Consider the following 25944-nt stretch of genomic DNA (forward strand, 5'->3'; position numbering starts at 1 on the left):
CCTGCCTGAATGCGGAGGGGGTGACGCTAAGGGGCCCCGGCGCTCACCCCCTGCCTGTAACACAGCTATAGTGGATCGAAATGGCGGCGCAGCAAAAGAGCCAGGTCATCTTGGTTTTCCAGAGGCTAGAAGGGAGGTAAATTCTGCCGCGGCTATGGACGCCCCTTCACCTGCTAGTACAATCCTGCCTAAAGCTCTTACACCGGTCTTGACGCCAGGCCATGGCAGCGGGTCCCTGAAGCTACACAGTGCAACTTTGGATATGGTTTTAGCTTCTCCGCATGCTCTCATCCATGCCTTGGGACAACACTCACCGAGTCCATTACAGGATGGTGAAGCATTACTATATATATTGTACACTTATGTGTTTACTCTTGGTAGCAAATTAAGATGGAAATGATTTTCTTTTATATTAATCATTTATTGCAATTGAAGTTTTTCTAGCTCATTTTATTTTATATTTTATGATGGCTGGTTGAAGGTGTTTGCTGTCAATTGTATATTCTCTATGTGCATACTACATATGTATTTTCGCTATGAAGTCAAATGTAGGTTTAACTGTAGTGGCATTACACTATTCTGCTCAATTATTTGCTGGATATGAAGCTCGGAGACTGTCCACATTTATATATTGACTGGCAGGTGCAAGGCTCTTACTTGAACACCACCACGCTTCCTTGGCTGACAAGCTATATGCTGCGCATAGCAAAGATGGCGGCTGCCAACTTCGACAGCCCGACTGCACTGAGCCCGTCCTGCCTGAATGCGGAGGGGGTGACGCTAAGGGGCCCCGGCGCTCACCCCCTGCCTGTAACACAGCTATAGTGGATCGAAATGGCGGCGCAGCAAAAGAGCCAGGTCATCTTGGTTTTCCAGAGGCTAGAAGGGAGGTAAATTCTGCCGCGGCTATGGACGCCCCTTCACCTGCTAGTACAATCCTGCCTGAAGCTCTTACACCGGTCTTGACGCCAGGCCATGGCAGCGGGTCCCTGAAGCTACACAGTGCAACTTTGGATATGGTTTTAGCTTCTCCGCATGCTCTCATCCATGCCTTGGGACAACACTCACCGACTCCATTACAGGATGGTGCAACACCCTACATAATCTACTCCCTGTTGAGTCATTGGGCTCCTGATGGCAGGCCACAAGCTGTGAGGGTTTACATATATGCCCTGCTGAGACATTGGGACCCTGGTGGTAAGCCACAAGCTGCGAGGGTGTACATATATACTAGCAGATGTCCCTCTGGAGCACTTCAAAGTGTGGCGCTACTGTATATGCCTCGCTGCCTACTAACTGCTGATTAACATTCTGGACATACCACCATATAGATAAGTTTGCCTTTAATCTGCACCTGTCTTCTTGTTATATGGAGATCCTGTCTTTTACTGAGCAAAGTTTGGTTTTTCATATTGCTGCCCTATTATGTGAAGCATTACTATATATATTGTACACTTATGTGTTTACTCTTGGTAGCAAATTAAGATGGAAATGATTTTCTTTTATATTAATCATTTATTGCAATTGAAGTTTTTCTAGCTCATTTTATTTTATATTTTATGATGGCTGGTTGAAGGTGTTTGCTGTCAATTGTATATTCTCTATGTGCATACTACATATGTATTTTCGCTATGAAGTCAAATGTAGGTTTAACTGAAGTGGCATTACACTATTCTGCTCAATTATTTGCTGGATATGAAGCTCGGAGACTGTCCACATTTATATATTGACTGGCAGGTGCAAGGCGTAAGACTCTGGGTGGCACTCAGCTCTATATGTCTAGATGGACTATATTTGTGTGATGTCATATTATGGTCACTTAAGGCTGTTTAGTATATATGTTATTTGCTATGCGCTACTTACTGCCCTATGCCAAGTTATTATATAGATATAAGACAGCCCATATACCTTAGCTATGCACACATAGTCCATTAAATGTTGTCCTGTCCTCTATAGCTGGGGGCTGAACCCCCTTCACCTACAGTTCGCCAACTCCACAACTCCGCCATACAGATAGGATCAAGGTTACCCCTTCTCACACCTCTGTTACTTTCCTATATTCAGTATACCATCCCCTCCCCCCCACATAATGTACCTTCCTATTTAGAAGAGCTACTTAAGCGGTTTTGCTTATTTGTACCGCAACCTTGTATTTTGCAAGTATTATTGTGACATTTTTCTATTTCATTTGCGCTAGCTTTCTTTTTTGCTCTAATAAGAGGTATGTATTGTGCATCGCTAAATCTTTCTGAGATCAACTGGTTGAGATTTTATTTCTAAGAGTATATCAGATGTTGGAAAAAATATTTGAAAATGTCGTAGTTTCTTAGCAACAAAAAATGGAAAACTTGAGGTTTATTCTCAATGTATGTTTACTACTTTTGATATGCAACAAACTGAACCCTATGTGAAGCTATAGCGGTTATTGTAACTTCTTTACTTTTATGTCATTTTTTGTTGTAATGCATTTATACCTCAATAAAAATACTTTAAAAAAAAAAAAAAAAAAAAAAGCGTGCCATGAAATTTCATTGGTCAAACTTTAACAAATCATAGCTTTGGATACATCGTGAACATGCTTTTTTTTTTTAAAAAAAAAGGGGTATATCGCTGTTAAACATATTTGACAAAGTCTAAGCACAACCAATAGCATTTTAAAAAACTTGTAGATACAATGTTAATAAAAAAGACATGACATGTATGTAAGTGTATTGAAACAAAGCTTATATGCGTATGGTCAGTGCAAGAAATCGTTTGTAAATACAAGCCCGTGTCAAATACAATTTTAGTTAAAAAGACGTAATATGTATATAAAAGTGAATCTTTACAACTCATGTGTGCCTTTGTTCTGTGTTCCTCTCTATTCTCAGATATATCTATATATAGAATATGTGGATCGGAAACTGATAAAAAAATATAAATAGACTGAAAAAAATGTGCATTTTATCAGTCCATTTTCTTCTTAAATTGTTTACCTAGAGAACCCAAAGGCTAAGTGAAATATATAACGGACTGATATAAAATGTCAGCCCGTATCAATTAATTTTCTTCTTAAATTGTTTACTTGGGGAAACCAAGAGCTAAGTGAAATATCTAACGGACTGGCATGGAATGTCAGCCCGTATGAGTGTTACAATAAAGTAAGAGAGTATTCGTCCAAAAAATGCATATATATGGTATAGAAGATTAATCGTATGCAAGAGGGAAGAGCAAAGTAAATAAATGCAGACAGTTCCGAAAAGTGCAATCCTATGGAACGTAAAAAATGAATAAAATGAAAAAAATATAATAATCCAAAAATGATAGAAGATTTAAATATGCAATCTTTTTTTGGGGTAAGACATAGTCGTAATGCCTAAAGAGGAAACGTGCATTATATAAACTGGTGCATTATATAATTTGTGTGATTTATTTTCTGCTAGAAAATAAAAAGTGCTTTTTGTTACACAAGCTAAGGGCACAATCATAAATGGAGTTGTGTGGAAATGTGGAAAATCTAGTGAGTCGAATATAAGGAAAGTTAGATCTGCATATGATGCATAAATGTATGTGTATAAAAACTGAAAATGATAAGATCTGTATGTAAAAATGTATGGGTGTGTATATGTGAACTAACAGTGATGAAGGATACAATGTAAATGTGAGAAAAAAAGAAACTTATAAAAGTAGCGATGGAATATATAAAAAACTGAATATCAGGAAGCTCAGCGAGCCTCTTGTGCAACAGAAAAGATAAAGCCGAAATCTGTCCCTTCAAGGAAATGGCGGCAAGCCCCTTCTCCAGTCCATCCTGGAGAAAGGACAGAATCCTGGATACCTTAACTACTCACACCATACTTCTCACACCAGGACAAGTAAGTCCTCCATACCTTATGATAAATGTGACGAGTGAACAGCTTCCTGGCCTGAATGAGAATATCAATCACTCTCTCAGAGAATCCTCTCTTAGCTAAGACTAAGCGTTCAATCTCCACGCAGTCAGCCTCAGAGAATCTAGATATTGATGTTGAAAGGGACCCTGTACCAACAGATCCCTGTGACAGGGTAACCTCCACGGAAGAGACAATGACATCCCCACTAGATCCACAAACCACGTCCTCTGCGGCCACGACAGAGCAATAAGAATAGCCGAAGCTTGCTCCTGCTTAATGCGGACCACTACTCGAGTTAGAAGTGGCAACGGTGGAAAAACGTAAACTAGGTTAAACCCCCATGGAACTGCTAAGTTGTCTGTCAGTTCTGCCTGGGGATCCCTGGATCGCGACCCGTATCTGGGTAGCTTGCAATCGAGTCTGGACGCCATAAGATCTATCTCCGGCGTTCCCCATCTGAGACAAATCTTCACAAACACCTCTGGATGGTGAGACCATTCCCCCGGATGGAAGGATTGCTTAGAAAATCTGCTTCCCAGTTGTCCACACCCGCAATGTGGATTGCCGAGAGCGAGCAGCTGTGGGACTCTGCCCATTCCAATATCCGAGAAACATCCCTCATTGCTAGGGAGCTTCTCGTCCCCCCCTGATGGTTGATGTAGGCCACTGAGGTAATGTTGGTCTGGAACCTGATGATGCTGAATAACCCCAGGAGAGGCCACGCCTTCAGAGAATTGTAGATCGCTCGAAGTTCAAGAATACGGATCGGGAGGAGGGGCTCCTCTCGAAAGCACTTTCCCTGTGCCATCCTGGCACCCCAAACAGCACCCCATCCTGCCAGACTCACGTCCGTGGTCACAATCTCCCAGGACGGTCTCAGGAAGGATGTCCCCTGGAACAGTTGTTGCAGACGGATCCACCAAGAAAGGGAACCCCTCGTCCGAACCTCTATGCAAATCTGTAGGGACAGATCTGATCGATCGCCGTTCCACTGTCTCAACATGCACAGCTGAAGAGGTCTGAGATGGAACCTTGTGAAAGGAATGACATTGATGCTGGACACCATGAGCCCGATCACCTCCATACTCTGAGCCACAGAGGGACTGGAGGACTGAAGGGCAAGACAGGTGGACACAATCTTCCTGCGTCGCTGATCTGTGAGAAATATCTTCATGATATAGAATCTATTATCGTTCCCAGGAACTCCACCCTGTTGCTGGGAATCAGGAAGCTCTTTCCTGAGTTTATCTTCCAACTGTGAGATTGGAGTAATGAAAGAAGGGCCCTGGAGTGATCCTCTGCAAGACTGAATGATGGCGCCTAGACTAGGATGTCGTCCAGATAGGCGCCACAGCAATGCCTCTGGACCTGTCCACTGCAAGTAGCGCCCCCAGAACCTTTTTTTAGAGACTCTCGGGGCCGTCGCCAGACCAAAGGGAAGGGGAAACAAACTGGAAATGTTGGTCTAGAAACGTAAATCCCTGTTGATCGGCACATGAAGGTAGGCATCCTTCAAGTCTACTGTCATGAACTGACCCTCTTGAACTAGGGGCAGAATCGATCTGATCGTTTCCATTTTGAACGATGGAACAGTCAGAAATTTGTTTAAACATTTTAAGTCTAGAATCAAGCAGAACATGCCCTTCTTTGGGACCACAAAAAGGTTTGAATAGTACCCTAGATCCCTTTCTGCTGGGGGTACTGGTACAATAACTCAGAGAGAAGATAGATCCCTCACACATTCTAGAAAGGCTTCTCTTTTCTGGTCTGGAAGACAGGTTTGACAGGAGGAATCTGCCCCTGGGAGGATGAGATTTGAACCCTATCCTGTATCCCAGGGCGACAACCTCCAGAACCCAAGGGTCCTGAACATCCTGCAACCAGGCCTCTGAGAAGAGAGATAATCTGCCTCCTACTTGGTCCGGAAACCGGTCAGGGGCCGCCCCTTCATGCCGACTTTGTTTTGGCAGGCTTCTTGTTCTGCTTGGACTTATTCCAAGACTGAGCTGGTTTCCAAGTACCCTTGGACTAATTCTCTTTCGCGGTGGGCTGCTGGCGTTCGGCATTGTTCTCACGAAAGGGATGAAAAGTAGATCCCTTAGGCTTAACCTTCTTATCCTGCAGTAGGAAAGTGCCCTTGCCTCTCGTAACCATGCATATAATCGAGTCCAATCCTGGACCGAACAGGATCTTTCCCTGAAAGGGAAGGGATAGAAGTCTGGACTTAGGAGTCAAGTCCGCAGACCACGATTTTAGCCATAGAGTCCTGCGGGCTAATACGGAAAAACCTGACAACTTTGCGTTCAGGCGATTAATTTGCATATTGGCATTACAAATAAAAGAATTAGCGACCCTCAAGGCCTTAATTCTCTCCTGTATCTCATCGAGGGGAGTCTCCCTCTCGACCATGTCAGACAGAGACTCGCACCAATATGTCGCAGCTCAGGAAACTGCAGCTACCGCCGCTGCCAGCTGAAAAACAAACCCTGGGTGTTGGAACATCATTCTTCACATGTTCTCCAACTTTTTATCAATGAGCTCTTTAAACGACTAACTATCCTCAAGAGAAATCGTCGTCCGCTTCGCGAGCGTAGAGAAAGCACCATCCGCCTTAGGGACAGTCCCCCATAGCTCGAGCTGAGAGTCCAGGATGGGGAACAAAAAAAGGAAGAACCTAATCTCTCCCATTCATTCTTAATAATGTTAGCCATCTTAACAGGAAATGGGAAGGTCTGAGGTACCACCCTGTCCTCATACACTTTATCAAGCGTAGGAATCGAAAATTGAGGGTAGCAAGCACCTGCTTCAGCAAATAGCGCACATTTTCCATCCTAAACCTAAAGTCAGGCTCCTCTGCAGTGGGAGCTTTAGATGACATGGACTCCGACCCAGAATGAACATCCTCCGAAGAGTCTGAGTCAGCGGATAATCTTTCCGAGATATCCATTGGAGTATAAGACCCCCTGAGCCGGATCACCATATTTTACTGTAAGCTTGCGCTTGGCAGAATGGGGTAAGGCACATTTGCAGTTGATCCGCAAAATCTGACGGCCAACGGATCTCTCCTGTAGGAGAAATAGACAGAGAACTAGGGCAGTTGTCACCTCTTGGGCTTTCAGGAGCAAAACTTCCATTGACCAAATTTGTAAGGAAGCCATTTTTTTGCAACTTAGTTGTCAGTGCCTTAAAACTTTTATCTTCAAGCTTTGAAGGAATTTAGTCATTCTTCTTTGTTTATTAATTGTTGTGGCCCACATTTGGCTTAAAAGGACATAAAACAGGTTGAGATCTGTGCATATCCTAAAAGGGCTAATTAATTAAAAATAGTTTGCTTAAAAAATTTTTTAAAAATTGCTGCCAAGTATTTTAAAATAATTTTCAAAAATAAGCAAAATGAATTACATAGCTTCTAGGCATGCTCCAGCAGATAATACCTATGCACTTTTGCATTCTACCAAAATAACAATAGATGTAGATACAGACATAGAATGAAATGTGTGGGGGGAGTTAGAGCTTTACAATTCTGAAATTAAAAAGAAAGGGTTAATGGCTAGGCACTGCAGTATAAATTTGCAGGTAAAGTAATTAAAGTACATCATATTATATTTTGTTTGTATCCCAACTTGCTTTATGTCCCCTTTTAAGGCTTTAATTTGTAAAGCCTACTTGGTTGTGGGGAACTCTACACCAAAGCGAATTACTGCTTTATCTACTTGGTGTAGAGTTCCCCACAACAAATATAATATGATGTACTTTAATTACTTTAATTTACCTGCAAATCTGGAATGGGTAATCACAGTAACTTAAGTTGAGACATAATCCTGGCCGAGGAAATAGCAAAGAGAAAAATCACTTTCCAAGATTGTATGCATAGGCTCAAAGGTTGAGCCTAGTCTCACACAAGGTAAGAAAAAGTTTCAGCACCTTGTGATAAATGCTCCTGAATCAAATAGTCAAATCACTTGATCAGAGAAACTTCTTTGAGACAAAATTCGGCATTCAATTGTCATGCCAAAATTAGAGATGAGGTCTTGATGAAAGAATGGACAATGATACAAAAGGTCTTTCCTGAGAGGAAGGCACCAAGGCTAGTGAGAGGGCATTTGGATTAGATCTGCATACCAAGTCATTTGAGGCCATGCCAAAACAATAAGTATTACAAGCACTCATTTCTGTTTTACTCTGGTTATTACCTTGGATAGTAACACAAAAAGATAACATTTGTAAATTAGAGTGAATGACCAGGGAATCGCCAAAGCATCTAAGAGTTAACTGTGGATCTGCAGATCTTACACAATACTGGGGTAGCTTGTGATGTCCTGCTTTCCCTAACGAATCACAATCTGGTTGAATATGTCCTGATTGAAGTCTAAGGAGATCTTCTAAGACAGATGCTTGTAATCTCTGTTTCACTGTAGCAACATTTTAACTTGTAGAGGCCATACATTGAATCTGACATATAGTACTGCATTTGAAACCGCTACCAAGAGACCTACTTTGTTTAAAGTTTTTATATCTTTGAAACAATGGAAAGGTTGGAATAGAACCCTTGATTCTGTTCCTCTCATACTTTCTAGGTCTGCTACACATGCCAAAAAGGCTCTGGCCTATAAAGAATTTCTGGGAACAGGAGACAGGAGGAATCTTCCTCGAGGAGGGTGAGACCAAAAGCCTATGCTGTACCCCTAGGAAGCGATGTTCGGTATCTACGGATTCTGAACCAACTTCTCCCAAGCCTCCTGAAAAAAAAATCTGCAATCCACCAGTACTTCCACTGGCTTGGGGCCCCACCTTCATGAAGATTTGGAGGGGGTGGGCCTTTTGGCCTGTTCTGACTTAGTCTAGGAGGAACCAGGCTTCCTCAAGGATCTTTGCGATTCATATTGATAAAAGGAACTATATAGTGCCCAGCGGACTTAACCCTGCCCTTAGCTTTTTCATCTTGTGGCAGGAAAGCTCCCTCACCTCCACCTTCTTCTGCTTCTTCATCAGCAAGGAGATCCTGGCTTCCTGAATATTTGTATTTATAATAGAACATTTCTAAATTGCACTGTATGTGTGCAGAGTACCTAGACTTGTTGCTCCTGAGTGGTGTCTCTGATGAGCCTAAGGCCCCCTCGTAAGTACCTGCATTTAGCTTGTTGAGGTGTGATATAATTTTCATGTGAATACTCAAAAATCCAAGAATCTTATTATTAACCTTAAACCTAGGCAATGTGAGGAGTTGAGCACAAAATGTCTGTACAAGTTGCAAAGTTCCCAAGTTAGACATCTTGGAATTAGCCTTACACCTGACCAGAAGGACCTTTCCCTGTGGAAAAGCAGACCCATATCATGGTGTGAGTGAATTTGGTCCCTTAAAATGTCTATTCTCTCTTGAATATAGTATGTCATGGAGACCCTCCCCAAAAACGTATTAATCCAAATGCAAGTAAATCTCAACTTTATATGAAGAAAAATCAATCCCAGAATAAATAAAGCCCCAAATTTCTTAAACTACAATGCCTTGACTTTACAGAGGGTGCTCGATATACAGGGAGTGCAGAATTATTAGGCAAGTTGTATTTTTGAGGATTAATTTTATTATTGAACAACAACCATGTTCTCAATGAACCCAAAAAACTCATTAATATCAAAGCTGAATATTTTTGGAAGTAGTTTTTAGTTTGTTTTTAGTTATAGCTATTTTAGGGGGATATCTGTGTGTGCAGGTGACTATTACTGTGCATAATTATTAGGCAAATTAAAGGGTCAGTAACCCCACCAAATAAGGTTATATAATAATGCACACAGTGCAGAATTATATAACATTAGCCTAGTGCCACGTTTCTTAAGCAGCGTATAGCAAAGATATTTACCTACGATAATCTATTTTTCAGAACGCCGCTCCTGGTTCTACTGAGCGGGTCTGTTTTTTACCTAAGCGCATCGGGCACGCTGTCTAGTCACAGCACGCCCGATCGCGCCATTAAACTGAATGTAGCTCGCTCTCGCTACCATACCCGAGCGGGAGCGAGCACATTCAGTTTAAAGGCGCGATCGTGCGTGCTGTGACTAGACAGCGTGCCCGATGCGCTTAGGTAAAAAACAGACCCGCTCAGTAGAACCAGGAGCGGCGTTCTGAAAAATAGATTATCGTAGGTAAATATCTTTGCTATACGCTGCTTAAGAAACGTGGCACTAGGCTAATGTTATATAATTCTGCACTGTGTGCATTATTATATAACCTTATTTGGTGGGGTTACTGGCCCTTTAACAAAAAACAAATATATACCCATTTCAATTATTTATTTTTACCAGTGAAACCAATATAACATCTCAACATTCACAAATATACATTTCTGACATTCAAAAACAAAACAAAAACAAATCAGTGACCAATATAGCCACCTTTCTTTGCAAGGACACTCAAAAGCCTGCCATCCATGGATTCTGTCAGTGTTTTGATCTGTTCACCATCAACATTGCGTGCAGCAGCAACCACAGCCTCCCAGACACTGTTCAGAGAGGTGTACTGTTTTCCCTCCTTGTAAATCTCACATTTGATGATGGACCACAGGTTCTCAATGGGGTTCAGATCAGGTGAACAAGGAGGCCATGTCATTAGATTTTCTTCTTTTATACCCTTTCTTGCCAGCCACGCTGTGGAGTACTTGGACGCGTGTGATGGAGCATTGTCCTGCATGAAAATCATGTTTTTCTTGAAGGATGCAGACTTCTTCCTGTACCACTGCTTGAAGAAGGTGTCTTCCAGAAACTGGCAGTAGGACTGGGAGTTGAGCTTGACTCCATCCTCAACCCGAAAAGGCCCCACAAGCTCATCTTTGATGATACCAGCCCAAACCAGTACTCCACCTCCACCTTGCTGGCGTCTGAGTCGGACTGGAGCTCTCTGCCCTTTACCAATCCAGCCACGGGCCCATCCATCTGGCCCATCAAGACTCACTCTCATTTCATCAGTCCATAAAACCTTAGAAAAATCAGTCTTGAGATATTTCTTGGCCCAGTCTTGACGTTTCAGCTTGTGTGTCTTGTTCAGTGGTGGTCGTCTTTCAGCCTTTCTTACCTTGGCCATGTCTCTGAGTATTGCACACCTTGTGCTTTTGGGCACTCCAGTGATGTTGCAGCTCTGAAATATGGCCAAACTGGTGGCAAGTGGCATCTTGGCAGCTGCACGCTTGACTTTTCTCAGTTCATGGGCAGTTATTTTGCGCCTTGGTTTTTCCACACGCTTCTTGCGACCGTTTACTATTTTGAATGAAACGCTTGATTGTTCGATGATCACGCTTCAGAAGCTTTGCAATTTTAAGAGTGCTGCATCCCTCTGCAAGATATCTCACTATTTTTGACTTTTCTGAGCCTGTCAAGTCCTTCTTTTGACCCATATTGCCAAAGGAAAGGAAGTTGCCTAATAATTATGCACACCTGATATAGGGTGTTGATGTCATTAGACCACACCCCTTCTCATTACAGAGATGCACATCACCTAATAAGCTTAATTGGTAGTAGGCTTTCGAGCCTATACAGCTTGGAGTAAGACAACATGCATAAAGAGGATGATGTGATCAAAATACTCATTTGCCTAATAATTCTGCACTCCCTGTAGATATCTATAGATTTGCAGTTACTTAAAAACACAAAAAGTGAGATCACTGTGCCGGGTTCCCAAGACGGCAAGAAACACTGTGGTAGACCACTACCACCTATTCAAAACGTGTTTAGTTAGTAAAGACGTTATTTTGTAATACACCACTAGTATTTTTACACCTTTCTCTCCCCTAACCCCAATCCGAGTTAATGTAGAATACGACCTGTTGGGCACTGTAATTGCTTTCAATGAGTTTGCGGATCATAAAAAATGAAAGCCCAGATCTAATATGGATGGGGTGGCAGGAAGTTATTTTTTGTCATGGCTATAGTATGCCCAACTTCACCACTTTGTCCAGGCCTATCAACGTCCTTCGAAAAACTGATGCATGTCCAGTGAGCCCCTTAGGGTAACACTTCCTTTACAGCAGAAATTCCTCATAGGCGAGTTGGAAAGTTCTCTCCCCTTGTATGTAAAAGGCTGGCATAGGGATCTATGATATGAGTTAGATTGCAAGGAGTAGAACAACATTTTTGAAAGCACTAGGAAATCTTCAACATCTCCACAAATTTTAGAGCAGAATTTTAAAATAATTACTAGGTGGTATCTCGACCTCTCTTGTCTTAAAGATTTATAGGGGGCCTCAGGGAGTTGCTGGCAGTATGTGGGGAAATCGGCACCATGTTACATCTTGGTGGGCGTGCAATAAGTTGACACCCTTTTAGAGAGTTGTAGAGAGTTTTCTCAAGTACCTTGCTGGGGAGGCCTCCTCTCTAACTCCCAAAGTAGCCCTTTAAAATTACACCACAAAAAAATCTTATGAAATATCAGACACACCTTATTCCAGATAGGACGGAATGGGGCAAGATCCCTCATAGCTAGAAATTAGAACACCCAGTATGTTCAAATAGAGCAGGGATGGCTGGATAGAACCACAGAACTCAATTCAGAAAAACTTAGTTACTATAAAAGACTCAAACCAAAGCAGTTCCAGGATATTACAGTTTATTGAAAGCAGTTCAGGGGGTATTCTAAGAACTTCTAAGGGAAATCTCATTCCACATTCAGGCTCTGTATAAATTTCTAGGCACAGCGTTCTTGTTCTTCTTTCATAATGCTCTCTCTCCTCTACTTATTCTTTTTTCCTTTCCCTTCTTTGTGCTCTTACTGATTCACTTCACTTTTCCCACATTTTACCTTTGTAAACCTATTTCTAGAAATAGGCCTAAAGATAATATTCTGACATGGTTTAACACACGTTAAACTTATGGACTGAGCTCTCACTTTGCAAAGCATTTACCCTGTTATATTATTATTAAGTTTCTTAAAGGACCAGTCAACACAGTAGATATGCATAATCAACAAATGCAAGATAACAAGACAATGCAATAGCATTTAGTCTCAACTTAAAATGGAGTAGTAGATTTTTTTTCTGACAATTTAAAAAAAGTTGTCTATTTCCACTCCCCCTGTACCAATAGGATTTTTAAAAATAAATAAAATGCTTTTCGAGAAAAAAAAAAAAAATGTTAAAGTGATAGAAATTGGAAAAAAGCATAAATGCTTTTATTAATGCATGTTTAAACATTTTTGCAATATACTTGAAGACATCATTTGTGTCATACAAGCCACCACTGACTTTTTGATTAGGTGTGGTGTTTTTATATTGGTTCAGGGGCCTCACAGGATATGACTAGACGGATTTATGCTAATAGAAGAATATTGCTAAAATGCTATTTCACATCGAAATGCACATTTTGTTTTTGACTTCTCTATCCCTTAAAGAAACATTACAATCCTGAAATAAGGATTTTTTTTTTATTTTTTTTTTTCAATTATGTAGAATGGCTGCAATGTTTATTTCTTTGGTAAATTAAAGGAACATTGTAGTCAAAATTAAACGTTCATGATTCAGATAGAGCATGCAATTTTAAGCAACTTTCTAATTTACTCCTATTATCATTTTTTCTCCGTTCTCTTGGTATCTTTATTTGAATGTAAGCTTAGGAGCCGGACCATTTTTGGTTCAGCCCCCTGGGACAGCAAGCGCTACGCAGGTGCTGAACCAAAAATGGGCAGGCTTCTGTGCTTACATTCTTGCTTTTTCAAATAAAGATACCAAGAGAACAAAGAAAATTTGATAATAGGAGTCGATTTGAAAGTTGCTTAAAATTTCATGCTCTATCTGAATCATGAAAGTTGACTAGATTAGAGTATTTCTTTAATTCCATCAATTCATTCACAATATCATGCAATCCTAGAGGTTATTGTGATATTTTGTGCATTTTTTCTATCTAGAATTATATTATCACATATTCTTGGTTCTGTAGTTCTCAAAACTGTGAATTTGTGTCTGCAGAAATAACCCTTCTTCACAACAAACAAGGTTATATAATAAAACATACAAAGTTGAGAAATAAACATAAACAGAACATTTTTCGTTCATGATTCAGATAGAGAATACTATTTTAAACAACTTTCCAATTTACTTCTATTGTCAAATTGTCTTTGTTTACACTTATTCTTTGTTGATAAGCAGGAAGGTGAGTTCAGGAGTGTGCCCGTGTCTGCAGCACTATGTGGCATCAGTTTTGCAACAAGCAAGAGCACTAGACGGCAGCACTATTTCCTGTCATGTGGTGCCTGTGCAGATATCTCTTCAACAAAGAATAACATGAGAACAGCACAAATTTGATAAATAGAAGTAAAACTTTTTAAAAATAGTTTTCTCTATCTGAAACCTGAAATCAAATCATTTGGGTTGGAAGGAGCAGCAACGCACTACTGTTTTTTTTTTTAGTTCAGTATCCCTTTAAGGAACACAGAACCCAAAATGTTTATTTCATAATTCAGATAGAGACTACAATTTTAAACAACTTTCCAATTTACTTCTATTATCTAATTTATTTTGTTCTCCTGGACAGTTATGAGTTATACATGTTGAAGGGTGCGCAGAAGGGCACATGCATTGCACTCCTGGGCAGCACACTAATAGTGACCCTGGACAGCACTATTCATGTTCCTCCCTGCACACCCTGCTGCATGCGTAATTCATAAGTGTCCAAGAAAACATGGCTGAGGTGGCAACCCTAATTCAGGCGCCATCAGTGTTTTCAAGAAGATGTAGAGCAATTTTTTATTTAGTGAATTTATATTTAAATGTTTATTTATTTTAGTTTTGTAAAGTGCACTTTATAGACTCTTTAAAAAAAAAAAATTCTTTTACTTAATTTCTGTTTCTTTATATGTATAGTTCATTTATATGTGTATACGATTTAAAAAGCATTAGAAAATTACCTTAGATTCCAAGTAAACACCAGCCAGAGACATTTTTGAAATCTTGTAAAGGCAAATGGACAGCGATATTGCGCACAGCACAAAGAGACTATCGTTAATGGCGACTCTGATGGACACAATGACTTTTGTCTCTGCGTATTCTGTCTTTACCAGTATTGCACAGGTGAGGTTCACCACCAAGAAAATTGCACTGATGATTAGGAATACCAAATACAGGGGTAGCCTGGAAAACAAATATCTCCCATTAATGTATTGTAAACCATATAGCGAATGCATTAAATGGATATAAAGCAGTGCTCCTTTAGTTAAAAAATAAATAAATCAAAGTAAGCAGAAAAAGAATAAACAGATCGTGTTAAACAAGTTGTTTGCTGGTTTTATTTGCACTTAGAAATTCTGTAATGTAACATTTTTTCAGGAAAAGTCCTCTGAGTGTCATGGTATGGCTGAGTGGCATTGGATATCACATAATTCAATATCTCATCTAGCTAATATCTACTATGAATTGATTTAGCTGCATTGTGAACAAACACTGGAATGGGTGATATCAACCCCTCCCTCTTATTCTCAACTACAGACTTGTAGAACAAAAGAAATAGACAGGACTTCTAAAAAGAACAAACATTGGTCCCAAACTATAAGAGATAATGTCACATCTCAAGAGCCTTTGATCACGGTCTCAGAAGAGAGGTAATTTCTAATGAATTATTGTTGTATATCCTTCCCAGATTGAAATCTCTAAATTAATTTAGCCTTTGAAGCTCATAACTCCACATGGGGTTATTACATTGGCCTGATAATTAACCAAGTCTGGATGCATCCTGGGATGTTGGAGACAAGATTCTCTACATAAGTCAGATATGCAAATGAAATTCTGAGGATATAGTAATTAGCACAGGCCTGTTAATTGCCCCTAAACTCAGATACACATCACACTGGCTAAGCAGAAACATTTTAAAGTACAACTTATGTTTAAATTTCAAATAAAATATACCTTAGTATTGTATACAAATTTATATAATTGTGGATCTGAGATGAATAGCCTGACAATAACATATTAGATAAGTATTTGCTAAATTTAATAAGTAGCTATGTAATCAATTAAAAATGTTTAACCAACTTACTTCAGAATAACAACATTGTTTCTTTCATTTCAGACCGAGGAGAAAACGGTAAATTGTCCCAGAAATTATATATAAATTGTGTTTTTCATGCACTCAAAATGATACTGTCAAGAGATGTATTGAATGTGAAATGTGCTGTGTTTGTGTTGGTATGGGATGATAACCAGATGCAACTTTGAAGGCATTTTCTAAAATATTATAGGATTGAAGTATGCTCATGTTTAGTCTCTATAGATACATGATAAGTCATATTAGATGGGACAGACATGTGACCAGACAGGTTTATTAATATCAAGAAATAATGAATATACTAAATTATATATATGTATGAGAATCTGTATGTACTGTTAGCTGTGTTGATGATGAGACTACATTTATAATTGTCTGCTGCCACCTATAGTTCAAAGATGGTATTGTAACCAAAAGGTATTTAGAATCAGGGAGGCGTTTCCCAAATAAAACATAATTTATGTAAGAACTTACCTGATAAATTCATTTCTTTCATATTAACAAGAGTCCATGAGCTAGTGACGTATGGGATATACATTCCTACCAGGAGGGGCAAAGTTTCCCAAACCTTAAAATGCCTATAAATACACCCCTCACCACACCCACAAATCAGTTTAACGAATAGCCAAGAAGTGGGGTGATAAGAAAAAGTGCGAAGCATATAAAATAAGGAATTGGAATAATTGTGCTTTATACAAAAAAATCATAACCACCACAAAAAAGGGTGGGCCTCATGGACTCTTGTTAATATGAAAGAAATGAATTTATCAGGTAAGTTCTTACATAAATTATGTTTTCTTTCATGTAATTAACAAGAGTCCATGAGCTAGTGACGTATGGGATAATGACTACCCAAGATGTGGATCTTTCCACACAAGAGTCACTAGAGAGGGAGGGATAAAATAAAGACAGCCAATTCCTGCTGAAAATAATCCACACCCAAAATAAAGTTTAACAAAAAACATAAGCAGAAGATTCAAACTGAAACCGCTGCCTGAAGAACTTTTCTACCAAAAACTGCTTCAGAAGAAGAAAATACATCAAAATGGTAGAATTTAGTAAAAGTATGCAAAGAAGACCAAGTTGCTGCTTTGCAGATCTGGTCAACCGAAGCTTCATTCCTAAACGCCCAGGAAGTAGATACTGACCTAGTAGAATGAGCTGTAATTCTTTGAGGCGGAGTTTTACCCGACTCAACATAGGCAAGATGAATTAAAGATTTCAACCAAGATGCCAAAGAAATGGCAGAAGCTTTCTGGCCTTTCCTAGAACCGGAAAAGATAACAAATAGACTAGAAGTCTTACGGAAAGATTTCGTAGCTTCAACATAATATTTCAAAGCTCTAACAACATCCAAAGAATGCAATGATTTCTCCTTAGAATTCTTAGGATTAGGACACAATGAAGGAACCACAATTTCTCTACTAATGTTGTTGGAATTCACAACTTCAGGTAAAAATTCAAAAGAAGTTCGCAACACCGCCTTATCCTGATGAAAAATCAGAAAAGGAGACTCACACGAAAGAGCAGATAATTCAGAAACTCTTCTAGCAGAAGAGATGGCCAAAAGGAACAAAACTTTCCAAGAAAGTAATTTAATGTCCAATGAATGCATAGGTTCAAACGGAGGAGCTTGAAGAGCTCCCAGAACCAAATTCAAACTCCAAGGAGGAGAAATTGACTTAATGACAGGTTTTATACGAACCAAAGCTTGTACAAAACAATGAATATCAGGAAGAATAGCAATCTTTCTGTGAAAAAGAACAGAAAGAGCAGAGATTTGTCCTTTCAAAGAACTTGCGGACAAACCCTTATCCAAACCATCCTGAAGAAATTGTAAAATTCTCGGTATTCTAAAAGAATGCCAAGAAAAATGATGAGAAAGACACCATGAAATATAAGTCTTCCAGACTCTATAATATATCTCTCGAGATACAGATTTACGAGCCTGTAACATAGTATTAATCACGGAGTCAGAGAAACCTCTATGACCAAGAATCAAGCGTTCAATCTCCATACCTTTAAATTTAAGGATTTCAGATCCGGATGGAAAAAAGGACCTTGTGACAGAAGGTCTGGTCTTAACGGAAGAGTCCATGGCTGGCAAGATGCCATCCGGACAAGATCCGCATACCAAAACCTGTGAGGCCATGCCGGAGCTATTAGCAGAACAAACGAGCATTCCCTCAGAATCTTGGAGATTACTCTTGGAAGAAGAACTAGAGGCGGAAAGATATAGGCAGGATGATACTTCCAAGGAAGTGATAATGCATCCACTGCCTCCGCCTGAGGATCCCGGGATCTGGACAGATACCTGGGAAGTTTCTTGTTTAGATGAGAGGCCATCAGATCTATCTCTGGGAGCCCCCACAATTGAACAATCTGAAGAAATACCTCTGGGTGAAGAGACCATTCGCCCGGATGCAACGCTTGGCGACTGAGATAATCCGCTTCCCAATTGTCTACACCTGGGATATGAACCGCAGAGATTAGACAGGAGCTGGATTCCGCCCAAACCAAAATGCGAGATACTTCTTTCATAGCCAGAGGACTGTGAGTCCCTCCTTGATGATTGATGTATGCCACAGTTGTGACATTGTCTGTCTGAAAACAAATGAACGATTCTCTCTTCAGAAGAGGCCAAAACTGAAGAGCTCTGAAAATTGCACGGAGTTCCAAAATATTGATCGGTAATCTCACCTCCTGAGATTCCCAAACTCCTTGTGCCGTCAGAGATCCCCACACAGCTCCCCAACCTGTGAGACTTGCATCTGTTGAAATTACAGTCCAGGTCGGAAGAACAAAAGAAGCCCCCTGAATTAAACGATGGTGATTTGTCCACCACGTTAGAGAGTGTCGAACAATCGGTTTTAAAGATATTAATTGAGATATCTTCGTGTAATCCCTGCACCATTGGTTCAGCATACAGAGCTGAAGAGGTCGCATGTGAAAACGAGCAAAGGGGATCGCGTCCGATGCAGCAGTCATAAGACCTAGAATTTCCATGCATAAGGCTACCGAAGGGAATGATTGTGACTGAAGGTTTCGACAAGCTGTAATCAATTTTAGACGTCTCTTGTCTGTTAAAGACAGAGTCATGGACACTGAATCTATCTGGAAACCCAGAAAGGTTACCCTTGTTTGAGGAATCAAAGAACTTTTTGGTAAATTGATCCTCCAACCATGATCTTGAAGAAACAACACAAGTCGATTCGTATGAGACTCTGCTAAATGTAAAGACGGAGCAAGTACCAAGATATCGTCCAAATAAGGAAATACCACAATACCCTGTTCTCTGATTACAGACAGAAGGGCACCGAGAATCTTTGTGAAAATTCTTGGAGCTGTAGCAAGGCCAAACGGTAGAGCCACAAATTGGTAATGCTTGTCTAGAAAAGAGAATCTCAGGAACTGATAATGATCTGGATGAATCGGAATATGCAGATATGCATCCTGTAAATCTATTGTGGACATATAATTCCCTTGCTGAACAAAAGGCAATATAGTCCTTACAGTTACCATCTTGAACGTTGGTATCCTTACATAACGATTCAATAATTTTAGATCCAGAACTGGTCTGAAGGAATTCTCCTTCTTTGGTACAATGAAGAGATTTGAATAAAACCCCATCCCCTGTTCCGGAACTGGAACTGACATAATTACTCCAGCCAACTCTAGATCTGAAACACAATTCAGAAATGCTTGAGCTTTCACTGGATTTACTGGGACATGGGAAAGAAAAAATCTCTTTGCAGGAGGTCTCATCTTGAAACCAATTCTGTACCCTTCTGAAACAATGTTCTGAATCCAAAGATTGTGAACAGATTTGATCCAAATTTCTTTGAAAAAACGTAACCTGCCCCCTACCAGCTGAACTGGAATGAGGGCCGTACCTTCATGTGAACTTAGAAGCAGGCTTTGCCTTTCTAGCAGGCTTGGATTTATTCCAGACTGGAGATGGTTTCCAAACTGAAACTGCTCCTGAGGACGAAGGATCAGGCTTTTGTTCTTTGTTGAAACGAAAGGAACGAAAACGATTGTTAGCCCTGTTTTTACCTTTAGACTTTTTATCCTGTGGTAAAAAAGTTCCTTTCCCACCAGTAACAGTTGAAATAATAGAATCCAACTGAGAACCAAATAATTTGTTTCCCTGGAAAGAAATGGAAAGTAGAGTTGATTTAGAAGCCATATCAGCATTCCAAGTCTTAAGCCATAAAGCTCTTCTGGCTAAGATAGCCAGAGACATAAATCTAACATCAACTCTAATAATATCAAAAATGGCATCACAGATGAAATTATTAGCATGCTGGAGAAGAATAATAATATCATGAGAATCACGATTTGATACTTGTTGCGCTAGAGTTTCCAACCAAAAAGTTGAAGCTGCAGCAACATCAGCCAAAGATATAGCAGGTCTAAGAAGATTACCTGAACATAGATAAGCTTTTCTTAGAAAAGATTCAATTTTTCTATCTAAAGGATCCTTAAACGAGGTACCATCTGACGTAGGAATGGTAGTACGTTTAGCAAGGGTAGAAATAGCCCCATCAACTTTAGGGATTTTGTCCCAAAATTCTAACCTGTCAGGCGGAACAGGATATAATTGCTTAAAACGTTTAGAAGGAGTAAATGAATTACCCAATTTATCCCATTCCTTAGCAATTACTGCAGAAATAGCATTAGGAACAGGAAAGACTTCTGGAATAACCGCAGGAGCTTTAAAAACCTTATCCAAACGTATAGAATTAGTATCAAGAGGACTAGAATCCTCTATTTCTAAAGCAATTAGTACTTCTTTAAGTAAAGAGCGAATAAATTCCATCTTAAATAAATATGAAGATTTATCAGCATCAATCTCTGAGACAGAATCCTCTGAACTAGAAGAGTCCAAAGAATCAGAATGATGGTGTTCATTTAAAAATTCATCTGTAGAGAGAGAAGATTTAAAAGACTTTTTACGTTTACTAGAAGGAGAAATAACAGACAAAGCCTTCTTTATGGATTCAGAAACAAAATCTCTTATGTTATCAGGAACATTCTGCACCTTAGATGTTGAGGGAACTGCAACAGGCAATGGTACATCACTAAAGGAAATATTATCTGCTTTAACAAGTTTGTCATGACAATTATTACAAACAACAGCTGGAGAAATAGCTACCAAAAGTTTACAGCAGATACACTTAGCTTTGGTAGATCCAGCAGGCAGTGGTTTTCCTGTAGTATCTTCTGGCTCAGATGCAACGTGAGACATCTTGCAATATGTAAGAGAAAAAACAACATATAAAGCAAAATAAATCAAATTCCTTATAAGACAGTTTCAGGAATGGGAAAAAAATGCCAAACATCAAGCTTCTAGCAACCAGAAGCAAAATGAAAATGAGACTGAAATAATGTGGAGACAAAAGCGACGCCCATATTTTTTGGCGCCAAATAAGACGCCCACATTATTTGGCGCCTAAATGCTTTTGGCGCCAAAAATGACGCCACATCCGGAACGCCAACATTTTTGGCGCAAAATAACGTCAAAAAATGACGCAACTTCCGGCGACACGTATGACGCCGGAAACGGAAATGAATTTTTGCGCCAAAAAAATCCGCGCCAAAAATGACGCAATAAAATGAAGCATTTTCAGCCCCCGCGAGCCTAACAGCCCACAGGGAAAAAAGTCAAATTTTTGAGGTAAGACAAAATATGATAATTTAAAGCATAATCCCAAATATGAAACTGACTGTCTGGAAATAAGGAAAGTTGAACATTCTGAGTCAAGGCAAATAAATGTTTGAATACATATATTTAGAACTTTATAAATAAAGTGCCCAACCATAGCTTAGAGTGTCACAGAAAATAAGACTTACTTACCCCAGGACACTCATCTACATGTTTGTAGAAAGCCAAACCAGTACTGAAACGAGAATCAGTAGAGGAAATGGTAAATATAAGAGTATATCGTCGATCTGAAAAGGGAGGTAAGAGATGAATCTCTACGACCGATAACAGAGAACCTTATGAAATAGACCCCGTAGAAGGAGATCACTGCATTCAATAGGCAATACTCTCCTCACATCCCTCTGACATTCACTGCACGCTGAGAGGAAAACCGGGCTCCAACTTGCTGCGGAGCGCATATCAACGTAGAATCTAGCACAAACTTACTTCACCACCTCCCTTGGAGGCAAAGTTTGTAAAACTGATTTGTGGGTGTGGTGAGGGGTGTATTTATAGGCATTTTAAGGTTTGGGAAACTTTGCCCCTCCTGGTAGGAATGTATATCCCATACGTCACTAGCTCATGGACTCTTGTTAATTACATGAAAGAAATAATGATATGTACAGATCCAAGGATGAATCAGGGACAAGCATCAATAAGGGCCTATCCAATTCTTGTGGAAATGATTAAAAAAAAAAGGAGGGGCTTTATCTTTGATAAGCACCCACAGACACGAGAAAAAAAAGGACAGACTAAAAGAAGCATACGTTTTGGAGAGGAAAATACACAGGCTTTGTGCCAAGTATATTCTCTGCCATTTTGGGACACTTTATTGAATAAAGGAAGATAAACAATTTAGAGGTCTGTACCTTTGCACATAGTGGAAAAATCCTTCTTAGATGACCCACAAGAAATTCTGGAAACTGAATAATTATTTGGTTATGTGTTAACGTATGACTGACTATAATTTAATATTTGAAAGCAAATACATTCATTGTTGCTACAGTAATTGAAGCTGGTTATTTTAAAAGGGCACTTTGTATTTTAAGCTTTTGCTCATAATCTAGTGTAGTCTAAAACTAGTCATATTTAGGGCTAAGTAATTCATTTGCTAGATAAAGGTCTTTTGTATTTCATATCTCTAAGTCAGGCTTATTATTGTAAGTGAATCTCTCTGGTGTGTATACATATACTGTATATATATATATATATAAGAATTTGTCTTATTGTAGCTAAATAAGAGGTTATTTCAGGTCACACATATTGGCATATATATTGACTGTCTGCATTAATAATATGTACAACCTCTGGTATTTTATTGTGGTATTTTAATGCGATTCATTGTGAGCAAAGTTAAATTTTAAAGGTATATCTTTTATGATCTTTTTAAAGAATATTCTAACAGCACAAGTGTGTATAATTTGATTCATAATCTGGTCTCTACATAAATATATTGCAATGTGTACATAAATTTGAACTAATCTAAAGAATTTAGGAATAAATATTCATTTCAATTGTTTCTTATATACATTTTAATTGGAGGTTATTTTAAAGAATAAATAAATTGTATTATAACCCTGCTATATACTCACGTGAGCATGGGCAATAATCAATCTCCTAACAACACTTCAAAGAAAAAATTGCTCCTTTGCTTTTCTGTAGAAACCACCGCCCCCTTTTTTTTTTTTTTTAGGGCTGTGACAAGTAGTAATGGAACCTTCACAAATTAAAGGGACATGAAACTCAAAACATTTATTTTATTATCCAGACAGAGCATATCATTTTAAACAACTTTTGCAATTTACTTCTATTATCAAAACTGCTTCATTCTCTTGGTATATTTTGCTGAAGGAGCAGCAATGCATTACTGGGAGCTAGCTGAACACATTGGGTAAACCAATGACAGGAAGAATATATGTGCAGCTACCAATCAGCAGCTAGTTCTCAGTAATTATTTGCTGCTTCTGAGCCTACCTAAGTATACTTTTCAGCAAAGGATATAAAGAGAATTAAGCAAATTGCTGATATGAGTAAATTGGAAAGTTGCTTAAAATTAGATGCTCCGTCTAAATCATTGGGTTTCATGTCTCCAAGTTAAAACAAGAAATAAAATGTAAAACCCTTTTAAAATTATGAATAATACATATTGCAATTATTTATTTTAATTATATCCCTCTGCTTAATGCTATTTTTATTACTACATTAAAACAGACTGTTTAATATCCCTTTCAACAAATGACAATAAGGGAAAATGAAAACACAGTCACTGATACTGGAGCTAAGTGTACCCTCCCAGTAAAAAGAATATGCAGCATTACAACTAATATTATTTAAAATCATTTTAAATGTACACAGCAATGTTAATAAAATGATCTAATTAATTATAGATTTAGTAATAGTGTTAAAGGGATACTAAACCCATCATTTTTCTTTCATGATTCAGATAGCACATGGAGTTTTAAGCAGCTTTCTAATTTACTCATATTATCAATTTTTCTTCGTTCTCTTACTATTTTTATTTGAAAAGCAAGAATGTAAGCTTAGGAGCAGGCCCATTTTTGGTTCGGCACCTGGTTTGCGCTTGCTAAATGTACCCACCAATCAGCAAGCGCTATCCAGGGTGGGAAACCAAAAATGGGCCGGCTTCTTAGCTTATATTCCTGCTTTTTCAAAAAACAATAGCAAGAGAAAGAAGAAAAATTTATAATAGGAGTAAATAGCTTAAAATTGCATGCTCTATCATGAAAGAAAAAATTTGGGTTTAGTGTCCCTTTAACGTTATGATCTTGCACTGCCGAACTTGCGCTGAGAAGGATTTGTGGCTACATGCCGGTCAGCCTATTTTTTTGTCTGATATTGCACTGTATTTTACCCTCTGGGTGAGGACACCCTGCAAAAGTATGAATAAAGTTTAATTTTTACCTTATCCACAGTGCTCCTAGCAACTTTTTGTACATGCATCTGCCACCCTTAATTATAACTTACAAGTTGCACTTTAACTATGGTTTTAACCTCTTTCTGGGGTTTACATATAATGTTACCAAGGGATATTCATGCAATAATAAAAACATCATCTTCCTTTAAGATACCATATAAAATAAAAATAATTCTGATTTACTTTGAAATGCATAAGAAATACATTATCCCAGTATCATGCAGTTGATTACTTGTAGTTACCTTAAACTTATTGAAGTTGTTCTCTTGGCTCTATATATTTACTTATACAGTATTAATAAACTACTACACAATATGAAATTATCTGATTATGCCTAATCGCTTGTCTTCATATGAAAGGTAACAAAAAGATGAAAAAAAGCATGAAGAGACAACTTTATTCTCTATCTGGGCCTGGTTTTCTAAAGCTCTCTAGTCTGCAAGACCCCTCCGGGATTGTTTTAAAGACCATTTATTCATTGGGAACTGTGTATCTCATTAAAGGGGGTTCAGCAATATTTTTTTATGTGAAGAAGAGACACTTTACAATATACTACACAGTAATATAAGCTGATGGTTTCTCTCCACATTTTTTCAGAATTCAGCTTTCTGTCTCCAGTGGTTTGGATATATCTGAAATGATTTACCTACTACTAGTAGCTTCGGAAGTCAATGAGATGGGAAGTCCTCATTTTCCCTTGGACATTACACTTACCTCATAGGACTAAGGTTTCCAAGTAGGACTAAATAACTACAAGGGTAGGACCTTACGCAACCAGAACATCTGACATAGAACTGTGCAAGAGAACTTATTATATCAACCAATACAGATCTATCTATCTATCTATCTATTGGGTTCTTGTAAAGCGTGGCTATTCACCCGTAAGGGTCTCAAGGCGCTGAGACCCTTACAGATACCCTTACAGATACAAATATTATGTCTCTGCACCCTCAACTTGTTGACTGTAAGCTCTCCGGAGCAGGGTCTGATTCCTCCTGTACTAGATTTGTTTAGTATCTTATCACAAATCCTTGACTGTATACCCCTGTCTCCATACCCAGCAATACGGAATTTTGCGGCGCTATACAAATAAAATTATAATAATACGAGGGTAAACGTGTATTATAGTACTCTAACATCACTACATATCATGTTTTACATGATTTTAACTTGGATTAATTAATTCTGCACTAGTGTTGTTTTGTGGTGGGATAGGACAGGAGAGCCTGGGCAGCATTGTCTGCAGACATCAATGTACAACATTTAGGAAGAATATATTTTTTCACACATTTTTCTATTCTACTAATTGAGACTTTTAAATAATCACACACAAACAAAATACATGTACACAAAAAAACTTCAAGAGCTTGCTGCATTTTCACTGCATTCTTACCTGTATTTTAGCAGCTCTG

General features: G+C 38.9%; 1 protein-coding gene across 1 annotated transcript in view; it reads right to left on the reverse strand.

Annotated features, from left to right (window-relative positions):
• The window catches only part of GPR137B (G protein-coupled receptor 137B), a 195499-nt gene that overhangs the window by 60741 nt on the left and 108814 nt on the right, over positions 1–25944 (reverse strand). The window contains exons 2-3 of the mRNA XM_053711100.1: positions 25926–25944; positions 14758–14980 (exon numbers count right to left, since the gene is read on the reverse strand). The exon at positions 25926–25944 is cut by the window's right edge and continues 31 nt beyond it. Of these exons, the coding sequence (XP_053567075.1) occupies positions 14758–14980; positions 25926–25944 (242 nt within the window). The remainder of the gene's footprint in view (positions 1–14757; positions 14981–25925) is intronic.

The sequence above is a fragment of the Bombina bombina genome, chromosome 4 (genome assembly GCF_027579735.1).
Source record: "Bombina bombina isolate aBomBom1 chromosome 4, aBomBom1.pri, whole genome shotgun sequence".
NCBI lineage: Eukaryota > Metazoa > Chordata > Amphibia > Anura > Bombinatoridae > Bombina > Bombina bombina.